We start from the raw sequence: 14,832 nt of genomic DNA, 5'->3' as shown, positions 1-14,832 counted from the left end.
TTTGATATACAGACAGGACAGGTAGATATATACATACATACATACTGACATACGCTACGTAGAAAAATAAATAATAAATAAGTAATAGACAGACTCGTTGATGCTTGCTCAGCCGTCACTTGGTCCTTCTTCAAACCAAACCAGAGGAAGAAGAGGAAAGACGAATTAGTGAAAGAAAGAGTCGGGGGAGAATGCAGCCGGCGCTTAAAGCCAATTGTTCACCCTTGCCCTTGCCCTCGCCCTCGCCGGGACAGGTAGGTACTTGCGGCAATAATCAATTCAGTTGTGGTTTAGTTCCACAAGAGAGAGATTTAAGGCTTTTTATCTTACAGGCTTTTCATTTTCAGGGGAAGAGAGTGGGCAATTACGATTACGAGGCTGCTGCTGGTCCAGTTGGAAAATGGAATTTCATCTTCCCAAGGGATGTGAAGTTGAAATGGTTAGCGACGCCACTCGTGGCTGCAGTCGTAGCCTTATCTCCTCCTATCTGCTTCCCTCCTCCAGCAGGCAAATGGCAATTAATTAATTAATTAATGTCGACTCTACTATCTTCTTCTTCTTCTTCTTCTGTGTCTGTGTCTCTGTATCTATCTGTGTGTGCCTGGAGTGGATGCTTATGGAGGTTATGTATATATAAATATATTTCGCGACGGCGGATACAGTGTCGGCGGGGCAAACGGTAGATGTTGAGAAAGGAGGCTCCAGCTTGTTCCGGCGAGCATGCATTGGATGCCATGATGCTGGAGGGAACATAATACAGCCGGTGAGTGAGTGAAGTGAGTTTATAATAGTATTAATACTCACCGACCGACCATCCCATCCCATCCCATCCCATCCGAGATGTTTGAGAATGCATAATTAACTAATTTGTTGATGGATTGATTGATCGTCCTCCATCCCTCACTCGCTGTGTTGCAACTTTTGACAAACAGGGGGCTACACTTTTCTTGGAAGACCTTCAAAGGTACGCATCATCACATTCGCATTCACATTCGCATTCAATTCATTTAAGGGCAACAGAATACTAACAACGATAATGATAATAAGCCTCCATGTCGGTCTCACTCATCTAATTATATAGTAGTAGTATTTCATAGCAGGAATGGAGTCGATACAGAAGAGGAAATATTTAAAGTGACGTACTATGGGAAAGGAAGAATGCCAGTAAGTACTTAAGGAAGTTGGGATCCATGATTAATGATCACATTCATAGATGAACAACAACAATAAGAACAAATTAATTATACTGTTTGAATGCATTCCTTCCTTCCTGTTTGTGTATGTATATCATCATTATTATCATGTGTATATGCATGCATATGATGCAGGGGTTTGGGGAGAAATGCACGCCCAGAGGACAATGCACATTCGGGCCTCGACTAACTGAAGATGAGATTAAAGTGTTGGCTGGATTTGTGAAGTCGCTGGCTGATCAAGGCCTTGGAGGAGGAGGATGGCCCAGCACCACCACCATGCAACCATCTGAACCGCGCCCTTAATTCATTTCAAGCTTCCCTGCCTCCCAATATTCACAAGTAATTACCATATACCTATCTAGCTACCTCCTCATATATAATTAAATTAAACCATGCACATCAGTACTGTATTTGAAATGTTTGCCCCACAATTAGTTGGGACGTTACTACTTTACTCTTTACTTAGGCATCATGAATACATCTTATCTGAAATGAACTTTTTTAAGTTCACTTTTGGCTACAAATTTCTTGTAGCTTCAAACTATGGGTTGTTTTGTAACAATTAATAAATTTTATTGATAATGGAGATAGATTGAAAACTGTTGAATAATAAACTTGATTCATTATGACCATCTACCATTTTTTTGTTCCGATGGACTGTTGGGTAGAGAGTAATTGGTAGCCTGCTACATAATATTTATATAGATGTATTGAACAATTTTTGTTGTGTATTTCTTTTGTTGGTTGGAAAATTTTATGTTCATGTTATATAGATAGATTCCTAGTCTTATAAATAAATGTAATTTGCAAGCCATTTTAAAGTATATTTTCATTATGGTTCGTTTTTTTCTTTCCATCAAGCCTTTGTATTATTAATTTATTTTTGAGTGTTGTTCTTCCCATTCCTTGGATAAAGTGGGCATCATAGGATAGCCATATTGGGCTTGCTCTCTAAGGGTGACAAGTTCAAAGGTTATTTCTTTCTGATACCCTTCCTTAATTCATCAAACACAATTAATTGGATACTTGATATGAAAACTATATTTGGTGTACACTGTATTTCATAATTTTTGTACAGTAACATCAATATTCTGTTTTTGTAGTTCATCATGTGCCCTATCATGCGTGTGTTTGTTAGAGGCAGGCAGCAACAGCAAGCGGTCTTTAATCATTTAGGATGTTCTTTCCTCACCCTGGGACTTACTTGGATCTCGAATGGTCTGGGACTGGGGACTGGCCCAAATAACGTAGCTGTAGTTGGACTTGCATTTGATAATATCTCAAGACTTTACAACTATTGCTGGAAACTTGTTTTAGATGCATTTTGGATTGTATATAATTTAGATGATAACAAACCCGCCTCTTTATTATATACTTGGTAACATGACTTGACGCTAAATTAGAAAAAAGTTGGATGAACTTACTTGCTGGGTTGCTCCTAAATTGAATATACTGAGAAAGCCTAAAGGAAGAAAATGAATCGAAATAACATAAGGTGATGATGGGAGTGAGTGGCGGGCGGCTAGTTTGTTTAGTTAGTTAGGGTGTATATACAGTAGAGAGATGGAATCGGTGATTAATTAATTAATTAATCAATCAATGTTCTGGGCATCTTAATATTAATATCAATATTACAAGTTGCGATGCATTGTCCTTGCGCAATATCCGTTCCAGTCATGAATGAGACAAAAACAAAATGCATGCTATGCTAGCTGCACTCACTGAATAATAATAATAATAATAATAATAATCCATTTCCATTGGCCTGAACGGTGGATCGGCTTTTGATGCAGCAGTAGTAGCAGAGTAGGCTGTGTGTCTGTCAAGGCATGAAAAGAAATCATAAATCTTGCCTAAAATTAACATGACGTTGTCTGTCTGTCTGTCATTGCTGCTACTATTACCATACATAAACATACTCCCAATACCCAACCCATGGGAAGAAAATGATTAATTAACATGACGTTACCTACTTCATTTTGAGAGCAAATATCTATCTATTATCATATATATCATATGTAATGTAATCCTTGGTTTTTTTTTTTTTTTCATTTTTGAGATGAACAAGTCATGATTAATTAATTAAGTACTTGCTGGCTGATTCTCGTAATTTTGAGAACAACCCATAAAAGATGTAGATTAGTAGATGGATAGATAGAGAGATAGATAGCAGTAATTTGATGATTAATTAATTGGTGGCTGAGAGAGCGACCGTAAAATAGGTTGCAGAGGTCTCCCTGGTCTGGCCTGGCTGAACGTGAAGGAGGAGGAGGAGGATGATGATGATGACAGGCAGCTTTAATATACTCCCACAGACAGACAGACAGACAGAGGCAAGCAAAACAAAATGAACCTTAATGATCACATGACAATGGAAGGAAGGAAGGAAGGAAGGCTATTGAGACGAAAATACAAGGCAAAGCCATGTGACCCTATCCACTAATCCAACCCACACAAATTATATATATAATGAGTATGCATGTGTGTATGTGGTCCTTCTTCTTCTTCTTCTTCTAGCTAGCTAAGGTCACCCGGGCCACCCCAGTCCTCCACCTCTTTTGTGTCTACATCAAAATAATATTATATTATTGTCTGTCGGATCGAAGAACAATCCAGAGCTAAAGACAAAGATGTGTTTCTCTCCTTGCATAGCAGTTAGTTAACCTATTCTTTATTATTAGTATTAGTATTAGTACTAGTAGCAGCGTTTTTTCAGTCTTTAGAAATGGGGAGGCCATGCAAATGCAAATGCAATGTAGCAGTGTACAGAAAACAACTACTAATTGGGGGCAGTTATCCAGCTGTCCACCCTACCTACCTACCTACCTACCTACCTACCTACTAATACTACTACTACTACTACTACTACTCATCAAACAAATTAAAGCCCCAAAGGTCAAATTAAATTGTGCTGCTCTGCCCCCCAAACCTAGCTAGCTAGCTAATTAATTTCACAATTATATAAAAACATCACCATGTGACCCAAACCCAACCTAACAAACCTTTAGGTCTAATCTAATCTAAACAAACCAACATCATAATAATAATAATAATAAGAATAAGAATAATAATAATAATATATCTATATAATGCTGTCTGCACTGCACTGCACTGCATCTTTTGGATCTCATATCCACGTCGCCTTTAACTTGCGTGTGTCCTGTGCCTAGCTAGCTACCTCAGCTCAGCTCAGTGCCATTAATTAATTAATTTGTTTAATAACTGATATACTAGTATATACGTACATGCTAATTATCGTCAACCCGGCCGCAATGACAATGTAATGGAGACAGATAATGCATGCTACTTATTGGCGAGATGCCAATTTAAAGAAGTAGCTAGCTAGAGGCATATACGAATTAATTAATACAATTCAATTAATTGTGTACGTATTTATATACTGCAGATCAGTGTGCGTGTATTGACAGCGGGACATTTAAATAAATCAATAATTGTACGTGTCGTGGAAGCAGTTAATTTTAGGGGCTTATTGTCTCTCTCTCTCTCTCTCTCTCTCTCTCTCTCTCTCTCTCTCTCTCTCTGGGTGTGTATGTATTATAGTAGTATTATCTATGCATGGACCAGTCTTGGTGTAATTAATTATTTATTGATTAATTTCATAAAGCTAAGAGCAGATTAGTTGAGGGATGTGGTCCTCCTATCTGACCCTATTCGGCTATTCCTATTCCAACTCCAATGTGCTGCGTTGTGCCGTGCTACCCTATCTCATCTCCTTGGTAGAGTTTTGGATGGATCCTGGAGCAGAACCAGAAAATTAAGTTAGGTGGATGCTCATTAATCACTCGATCGATCAGTTACTTAGCTTTGAGAGCACGAAGGAAGAAGAAGAAGAAGAAGAAGAAGAAGAAGAAGAAGAAGAAGGAGAAGAAGATCGAAGTCAGCGTCTGTCGTCAATGCATCCATAGCTGTACGTATGTTTGGGTGTGTGTATGTAGGACTAACCAATTAATTAGGGCAGAAAATACCAGCTATACATATAATATATACATATGTGTGTCGTTAATTAAAGGTGGTCTCAAACACACACACACACACACACAGATGAGAGAGAGAGAGAGAGAGAAAAGGCAGCAGTGTTTGCAGGCGCGCGAGGGATTCGTTCCATCTCGTCTCGTGTGGTAATTAAGCAGGCAGGCGTGTACGCATACCCAATTCCTCCCTCTTTCCTATTGCTAAGGCCAATACACACCATACATACATACATACATATATATATATATATACCTCCTACCTAGTCCTATAGTCCTAGCCCTAGAGAAACATAGAGATATATCATGAATTGATGATGATTACTTGTCTACTGTACTATGTAGCACGTTGTCGATCTCTTCTATGTTGGTTTGAGAGGTTGAAGCTGCCAGCATGATCTGGTTCAATACCAAACCCATGCTTTGAATTCTACTTCAGATCATACATATATATATATATATATGTCTTAATTAATGACCCTCCTCCTCTCTCATCAGCTTCTTTAGTTTTCTTTCTTAATTATTTTTGCTTCTGATGAGATTAATATCATCTTTTTCAAATTTTGTATTTGGATTTGGATTTGGGTAGATCAGGTCATCCTAGCAGCTTCAATCACTGATCACCAACAATGAATAATGATGGTAATAGTTAATAAATACTAGTATTGTAATTTCTGCACTGTATAGCTAGCTATGGATGGATCCATCATCTCCTCCTGAGTTAGATAGATAGATAGATTCTCTCCGGCCGCCGGCGGATTAGACAACACAGACCACCGTATGAATCATCAGTGCAGTCCCCAGGTAAGTTGTTGGTTCATCTTTCATTATTATTTAATTCATTCATCCACTTTTGGTTTTGTGATTATACAAGCTAGCCAGCAAGGAAGCAAGGTGTTGGGAGATTAATTCATAATTATTCAATAGTGATTATGGTGTAGCATAGACATGATTGTTTGGACAGGAAGAAACAGCAAAAAGAAAGAGATAACATAATAATAATAATAACAACAATAATAATAACAACCTTCACAAGTCTAACCCCTGCGCCACCGCCAAGCTCCTTTACCCTTACGGGCAGGGACTTGGAGTTACATTGTTATTAGACTAGTCTAGTATGGTTTGTGCATACTGTGTGTGTAGGTTAGTTGTGGTGCATTCTGTTGGTTCATTATTAGTTAAAAAACATATGTATATTGTGTTGCATTGTGTAGGGTTGGTTTTTGCTCACTTGAGCCAACCCAACTTAACTAAACTAAATTCAACTCCACTATGGGCCTACGGCTGGCTACGTCTAAATTAACTGAAGGCGACTACTAATAAATAATTAATACTAGTACTAAATTAAATAAATACAGCTGTGCCTCTGTTTCTTTAATAAGTAATAGGAATTAATCCAATCAAATAATTCATTTAGGTATGTATTGTTGTTTTCTTTGGTGTAAGATGGAATAGACTAATATAAAAAATGATATTTTGTATAAAATTATTAACTAACTTGTTTTTCTTTTGGTTGATTGTATAATTTGATAATATTTATGGGAATCGAATTTAGCGTTTTGGTTGAGCAAAACAAACCCAAATTAGGGGATGACAGATTAGACTAGTCAACACTTGCATACATTATAATCAACTTTAATTGGCAATCACCTTTTTTCCAAGACAGATTTGGACTAATTATCTACCCATCATATATATATATATATATATTTACGTGTCGCTGCCTTACTAATTAATATGATTTGCTCTGCCGTCTGTCTGTCTGTGTGTCTGTCTTTCTTGTTAATTTCGCCATAACCCAACTCATAATAATTAATCAATAACACAGTTAGCCCATCAACCCTTTGCTTTAGCAGCCTCCATAAAGACTACACATCAATCAGTCTTAATCCATATATATAGATATGTATATGCTGTCAAGTCATGTTCCATGTCAAATTATTTCACTTAATTAATTACCTTCCTTTTTTGTAAGCTAAGGCTTCTTTAATTTCTCTTGAAATATAATACTCCTACTACTACTACTGATAAACGATGATCCTTCCTTGCTTAATTACTTCAATGCAGAAACTGAAAATAATCTTAATAATTAATATTGATAGTGAGGTCTTTAATTTTAATTTTTTTGGGCCGTCTAATAAAAAAAAGGTAAGTGAACTTGGGCCATTGACAAAGTCGGACTCGATTCAGTGTGAAATGGAATTAAATGACTCTTGTGGACTATATATTAATTACCCTACACAACACAAGGATATCCGTGGCCTAGTCCTCAAGGTGATGCTTAAACATTTTATTTACAAGAGTTTGATATTTATATCTCAATATTTAATTATTTGAAAGTAATTAATTATATATACTTATTGTTATATTTAAGGATTGTAATGTGATTAGCTTTCATTTTATTGAAAATATTCCGTAGGAAATTATTTGCATTTGTGCTGATGTCTACAAAATTATTTTAACTAATTAAATTTAGCATGTGATCCATCACCTATAGTATTATGTTTAATTTATATAAGTAATAAGATATATTTATATCACTAACTCAACTATTAAAGGAATATAAGTATGTTATTTTTAGTTGAGTAGGGAGAAAATTGGTTTAATATTTAATAAAATATTTTAGAAAATATATATACATATATATATTGAAAAATATACAATTTAAATAGTAATTGATAAAAGAAACACACCAAAGTGTTTTTGTTGGCATTTTTGCATTATACATGTTAAAGTAAAAGGATAAAAATAAATTTTATTTTTTCTAAAACTTCATATTAAGTAATTATTTTTTAAAATTACATCAAATTATGTTGGTATGTTGTCTGTCCTATCTTTTCTGACCCGAACCGACCCAAACCCTACCCGTTTTAATCTAACCGATAAAATCAGATTTTCTAAACAAATCTGACCCAAGTCAGTTGAACCCATTCCTCCCACTTCTCTGAATCGGTTCCAAAGTCGTCGGATGATTTCTTCTTTTCTTTGGCCTAAATTCAAACTTGGTTGTTCTTACATCTTCGCCTCTGCATCGGGTAAGTTTGGCTTCCCCTAGATTGGAGTAATTTATCCAACTTTTTCACACCTATAAATATAGGGTTGCTCGGTGTGTTACGAGATGTGATAACTAGAGAGAAACTTGTGATTGGGTATTTGGATGATACGGTTGCTGGGTTCTTGCCACAATCCCTTCTTCTAGTTTTTTCCCTATGTATCGTTCTGCCTCGATGGATGATCGACTTTGCGTACCAACAATCGATCTTGTGTGAAGTCGGCAACATTGAATGACTTGGGGTGGTAAAGGGAGTGACTGTGAATCTGAACCAACCTGATCGATTATCAATTTATCTTTCTTTATATTCTGATTTTGCTTAATATATATCGTTATCCACTAATCAAGTTTTCTGTGTGAGTTTTATAGTTTTTACAAGATTCCCGAAGTTCAATTCGTACAAAAGAAACTGAACATTGGTATCAGAGCACATCTTGAGATTGGACACGGGTTCAACACTGTAAAAATCAGATTTGGTAACGAAAGGCTATCCCTAAATTTTTGTGATTTATGTGCGATACATCTTGGTGATTAATACTTGATATTCTTGTTTGATCCTGTTTGATGTGTGGATACTACAATCATGTAACTGGCTGCTCCAAGAGCAAGTAAGTAGTTGATCACTGATAGTTAGTGAAATCATATTTGAAATACTTGGTTGTGTGCGTGAGTTGGCTATTACGTACCAAGTTGCTCCCAAAGGAGTAGGTGGTTGACAAACTAATAGTCATTCTATGTGAATGTGTTAAATATTTGTCAATATGTCGTCTGTATGCACCATTCGATGGAAAAATTGATTTCTCAATTTGGCAACAAAAAATTAGAGGACTTTTAGTAACTCAAAAAGTTTCCAAAGCAATTGATGGTGATTATAATGCATTAATGACTGATGAAAGAAACGTTGAAATAGATGAATGTGTTTATTCTCTGATTATCTTGAACTTATCTGATTATGTGATTAGAAAGATAGGAAAACTTGAGTCTACAAAAGAATTATGGGAAAGATTAGAAAAGCTTTACATGGAAAAATTTTTGTCAAACAAACTGTTTTTACTTGAAAAGTTTTACGTTTTAAACTTGATTTGAATCGAAACATTGATGAACATTTAGATGTTTTTACAAAGTTAGATGTTTTAGCATAATGGTTGAGTTTCTCACAGTTGTAACACTTTTTGTTCTTAGGCCTAGACTTAGACCTAGGTCCTATGAAGAGGCTATTAAATCTAAACATGCTGAAAAAAGGTTAAATGCAATGCATGATGAAATGAATTCTTTGCATGTTAACAATACGTGGATTCTTGTTCCTAGGCCAACTAATTGCTATATTGTTGAATGCAAATGAATTTTCAAAGTCAAAAATGAAAATAATAATGTTAGATTTAAAGTTAGGTTGGTAGCAAAATGATTCACTAAAAAAAAAAGGGATTGATTATACTGAAATTTTCTCACATGTGGTTAAATATACTACTATTAGGATCATGCTTGTCTTAGTTGTTCAGTTTAATTGGGAACTAAAATAAATGGATGTTAAAACTGTTTTCCTACATGGTGATCTAAGTGAGAAAATTTATATGAAATAACCTGATGGTTTTGTAGATAAAAGTAAGTCTAATCATGTGTGTCTACTGAAGAAATTTTTGTATGGCTTGAAACAATCACTTAGACAGTGGAACATTAAGTTTGATGAGTGCATGAGATCTTTAAAATTCACAATAAGTAATTTTGATCATTGCTTGTATTTTATGAGATCAAATGATTTTCATGTTTTCTTACTTATCTATGTAGATGACATGTTATTGATCAGTCCTTGTGTGAATACTATCAAGCATGTTAATGATTGTTTGAGCAAGAAGTTTGAACATGAAATATTTGGGATATGCAAAGAACATTTTTTGTATGAACATCATTAGAGATATGACTGCTTCTACACTTTTGTTAAATTAATCTGCATGTATTGAGAAAGTCCTGAAACGATTGTGTATGTCTAATTGATAACTATTGGAATGTAATTTGTACAATTTCAGAGGGAATTTATGTTCGAAAACCACTAAGTGAGTGTTTATAAAAAAAAGCGGCCAGATATAGTAAAAATTGTAGTTGTAGACCCTGAGTAGTTATCACAATTATTTATACTATTTTTACTGGTGAGTTTCCAGGTCGAACACTGAATTTAAAAAAAGTAGAGATCTTGAAAAAGAGACGAAAAATGCAGTAAAAGATCCGCTCTGCAACGGATCCAGAATTCTAGTCTAAGGAAAGCGGTAAGTGAAAGCGGTAAAGAGCGAGCGAAGGCGAGCGGGGACGTGTGCGAGCAGTGAAGTGCCAACGGTAACCGAATGAAAGGGATATGAGCGGAAGCGATTATCGAGTGAACGGGACATGAGCGGATGGCGATTACCGAGTGATCGGGATATGAGCGGATGGCACAATATGTATATGTATATATGTAAGCAGCGGAGAGTGAGGGAGAGGTGTTGTGTCTGACTTATGCGTTACTAAATGGCTAGACTTTCCTGGATGTAATGAGCGAGTGGTGTAGGTGTGTTAACGGAGATATATGTATAATATAGAAGCGGTGGAAGGAGATAATGTAAATACATAAACTGAATTGTAAAGAACTCTTAACACTGGAATTTGACCTTAAGGGATTTACAACAAGACTTCAATGATACCCAGAATCGAAATATTATAAGAAAGAAACCCTACTGTCACTAGGAATTTATGTGACCTAATAGACCATCGTCTATGCCCCGTGAATTACCCCAACTTCTGCCTCATTAGTGGCTTTACCTTTATGTTACCTCTTTTTAATCAAAATTGAATTTAGAACAGTAGCTAAGCAGGTCGATAAGGCTTCTGCGTACTTAACTACATTAAACTACCTTGAAAACGCTTTTGGCAAAAGACAATGCTCAGATAATCAATTCTTCTCGTGCTCTAAACCAGTGATATGAAATTCTTTAAATTCAGAGTTTATGTAAGTGTGGATAAAATATGGAAGAAATGTGGATGAAGAACTGCATGATATTTCATTACTCACTAATAAAGCTGGAAATGTTAAAACTACAAAGTTGTAATTGAAAGCAGTAAGCTACTCTTATAAAGCAGTAAAGTCTTGGTCAAGGGAGAAGAGAAATCCCTACTCCCTTGGATATTTCTGTAGAGAACTCCCTTACAGGGTTGGAGCTCTCAAAGAACAAGAAGACAACTAGATTGCGCAGAAATTAATTGCTAAAATACTCAAAAATCGAAGTATATTTACAGAGAGATTTCTGGCCCTAATTATAGTATGCGGAATGGAACGGTTACAAGCAGTTGCTAGGCAGTTAGGCGGTTGATGACAGTTATTATGTTGAAGCAGTTGTTTGCCATAACTCCTACGGAGCCCGCTTCGTTTGCATAGGATAGTAAGGGTTCAGATCTTCCTCGCTTTCCGAAGGACTGGAGGGCATCAGCGCAGCTAGGCTTGCTTGTGTTGGCTGGAAGTGGAATGTAGGGCTGGCAAACGGATCAGGTCGGGTCGAGTTCAGGTTCGGGTCAGCTTAAACGGGTTACAAAACTCTTGACATGAACCTAACCCATTTAATTAAATAGGCTGATATTTGCCACCTTAACCTGACCTTTTATTAATCGGGTCAACCTGAATCTGACTCATATAACCCGTTTAAATCTAAAATATTTAAATTTTAATTTAAAATTATAATTTATATTAAAAAAAATTTTAAATGCATAGTATATATACATATTAAAGCAAAAAATTATTTATTCATATCATGAAACCGATATTCAAGAATTGAATTAACAAACACTACATAATAGTACACAACACAATCCTTTATTTTTTATTATTTATTTTTATAAAATTGGCCATAAATATTGAATTGTATTGATAAAATTTTAAAAATATATTTAAATTTAAAATAATATTAATTAAACAGGTTAGACGGGTTAGTTTCAGGTCGAAAATATAGACCTTAACGTGACCCATTTAATTAAATGAGTTAAACGGGTTTGACCAAATTATTAATTGGGTCAAAAATCTCAACCCAAATCCAACTATTTCAGGTCAGATTCAGGTCGGGTTATCAGGTCGGGTTAATTTTTGCTAGGCCTAGTGGAATGGCTGTACCGCTGCAGTTGGAACACTTAGTCAAAATCTGCTGACATTCTGAAGCGGTGGGTGTCTGGGTTGTCGCTTGCAAGCGGGAGAAGCTGTCGCTTGTGAGCGGTGGAAGCTACCGCTTGCCTCTCGTGTCTTAGTCTTTCTTAGGAGATGTATTGGTCACTTGTGAGCGGAGGTGACTACCTCTTGTGGCGTCTACCTTAGCTTTTCTAGCACCAGACTACCGCTTAAAAGGGCAAAAATCGTTAATAATCTCAACAACAAACTCTGGATCATTCCAAGCGATATAGATTAATAATGTATGTCATTAACAAGTTATTATGATGATTTTTATACAAAAATTCAAGTAATACACAGTTTTGTCAAGCTAAAAATATGTTTATATTTGGAGTCATCACTGATGCAAAGTCAACTAATGTGCCTCTAGCTTCTCATTTTGTGCTAAGCAAAGATCAATGTCCTAAGTCTGAATCTGATATGTATTACATGAAAAATGTGTCATATAAGAATGCTATAGGCTCTGTGATGTACTTGATGATTTGCACTAGACCTGATATTGAGAGGTTATGTGGATTCTAATTATGCGAACGATAGAGCCAATAGAAAATCTTCAACATCTTATGTGTTTACTTTGTGTGGCTCATGTATAAGTTGGAAATCTCAACTTCAACATATTGTTGCTCTATCTACTACTGAATCAGAATATGTTGCAATAATTTAAGCTCTAAAGGAAGCGTTGTGGCTAAAAGATTTGCTTAAAACCATGTTTAAATGTGTTAAATTTTGATACATTTGATAAAAACCATGTTTGTTCTTTTTTTATAGCATGTATTATTTCTTTGTGATTAATATATGCTCTGCTGGATTAACTTTGTGTTGAGATTGCAGGAATAATGGCGATGATGATGACATGTTCCTACTCCCAATTGCGCCCCAATGTAACCATGATGGTCGACCAAAAACCAGGTGGAGATTGTTGGTATGTTTTCTGCCCTACCCATTTCTGACTCGAACCAACCCAAACCGTACCCGTTTTAATCTAACTAATAAAATCAGATTTTCTTAACAAATCTGACCCAAATCAGTCGAACCCATTCCTTCCACTTCTCTGAATCGGTTCCGAAGTCGTCGGATGATTTCTTCTCTTCTTTGGCCTAAATTCAAACTTGGTTGTTCCTACATCTTCGCCTCTACATCAGGTAAGTTTGGCTTCCCTTAGATTTGAGTAATTTATCCAATATCTTCACACCTATAAATATAGGGTTGCTCGGTGTGTTACGAGATGTGATAACTAGAGAGAAACTTGTGATCGGGTATTTGGATGATACGGTTGTTGGGTTCTTGCCACAATCCCTTTTTCTGGTTCTGTCCTTGTGTATTGTTCTGCCTCGACGGATGATCAACTTTGCGTACTAAGAATCGATCCTGTGTGAAGTCGGCAACATTGGATGACTTGGGGTGATGAGGGGAGTGGCTGTCTCAGCCTACCAGATCGACTATCTACTTATCTTTCTTTATATTCTTTGCTTAATATATATCGTCATCCGCTAATCAAATTTTCTATGTGAGTTTTATAGTGTTTAAAGGATTCCGAAATTCAATTCGTACATGAGAAACTCAACAAATTAAAATATACTTTCACTTAAAGCTCACTTCAAATACCTAATCTATTAAAAAAATCATATTAAAAAATATATAATTATTTTTACTTTTTTAACTATCCAACACCATATCCTTGAGAAAGGAACAAGGAGCGGACCCTTGGTTTCCATAAGTAAAAAATGCGTGAATTCTATGAGTGTTTATTATAAGTATTATTTTAGCTAACTTTATATATATATATATATATATGTGAGTGTGTGGTACTGTAAATTTAATGCAGCAGTATATATTTTAATTAAATTTTGGTGGTTTAGATTAGATGGGTTTGAGGTGAGGCCGTGCTTTATTAAATCTTGAATTCCTTCCTTGGTTGGTGTCTTTTGGAATCAGATACCAATTACCATATCTGCTATCCTCCTTGATCAAGTGGGGTGGGGTGGGGTGGGGTGGCAATGCATCTTATTCTTCTACCACTGCTGTGCTGTGCTGTGCTTGTATTGATGTTAATTAGGGATTGACGTATTCAATTTGCTTTCAAAGTGGTGAATTGAAGTGCTTTCCGTTCCACTATTTAAATTAATTAGTAACCACGAATATTTAAATTAAAATTAATTAAAAAGGAACAAATCAAAAGTGATGAATGAATATCGTGGAAGCATAAACGGCTATCTCAATTTAATAATAAAGAAGGAATGAAAGGATGCATGCGGCCTTAGCCATACGTGCAAGCTTATTATTATTAGTAGTTTAGTATTAGTAATAGTAATACTATTCCTTACGTGCCCTGTGGGATTGGATGAAGTTAATCCGTACCGGTTGGAAGAAGGGCAATCTTCTTTCTCTTTTTCTTTATCTTTTTAACACTAAAGT

At 35.7% G+C, this 14,832-nt stretch overlaps 1 protein-coding gene and 2 long non-coding RNA genes across 7 annotated transcripts; 2 read left to right on the top strand and 1 right to left on the bottom strand.

Annotated features, from left to right (window-relative positions):
• The first annotated feature begins 64 nt into the window (after positions 1-64).
• On the top strand, positions 65-2,568 carry LOC127248062 (cytochrome c6, chloroplastic). Of its 5 annotated transcripts, none has more exons than XM_051270222.1 (7): positions 65-254; positions 333-507; positions 663-763; positions 933-964; positions 1,098-1,164; positions 1,329-1,535; positions 2,113-2,261. In XM_051270222.1, the coding sequence occupies exons 1-6, from the start codon at positions 192-194 to the stop codon at positions 1,497-1,499; spliced, it is 609 nt and encodes a 202-aa protein (XP_051126179.1). In that variant the 5' UTR covers positions 65-191; the 3' UTR covers positions 1,500-1,535; positions 2,113-2,261. The 5 variants fall into 5 exon arrangements, with proteins under 5 accessions (XP_051126179.1, XP_051126178.1, XP_051126177.1 ...); XM_051270220.1 differs by lacking the exon at positions 2,113-2,261 and adding an exon at positions 2,300-2,568 and having other exon boundaries at positions 67-254; XM_051270223.1 differs by lacking the exon at positions 2,113-2,261 and adding an exon at positions 2,300-2,568 and having other exon boundaries at positions 69-254; positions 1,101-1,164.
• A 230-nt stretch (positions 2,569-2,798) lies between these two features.
• On the bottom strand, positions 2,799-4,115 carry LOC127248063 (uncharacterized). The gene is made up of 2 exons (XR_007837967.1): positions 3,409-4,115; positions 2,799-3,015 (listed from the first exon to the last, which is right to left on the bottom strand). It is a non-coding gene; the product is annotated as an uncharacterized LOC127248063 (long non-coding RNA).
• Positions 4,116-4,724: 609 nt separating this feature from the next.
• Positions 4,725-14,374, top strand: LOC127248056 (uncharacterized). Its single transcript, XR_007837966.1, has 3 exons — positions 4,725-8,713; positions 13,249-13,339; positions 13,417-14,374. It is a non-coding gene; the product is annotated as an uncharacterized LOC127248056 (long non-coding RNA).
• Positions 14,375-14,832: the final 458 nt, after the last annotated feature.

This window comes from Andrographis paniculata, unplaced genomic scaffold, assembly GCF_009805555.1.
Source record: "Andrographis paniculata isolate CXL003 unplaced genomic scaffold, ASM980555v1 Contig32END, whole genome shotgun sequence".
Taxonomy (NCBI): domain Eukaryota; kingdom Viridiplantae; phylum Streptophyta; class Magnoliopsida; order Lamiales; family Acanthaceae; genus Andrographis; species Andrographis paniculata.
The sequence above is the reverse complement of the archived record's forward strand: the minus strand, read 5'-3'. Positions and strand labels throughout refer to the sequence as shown.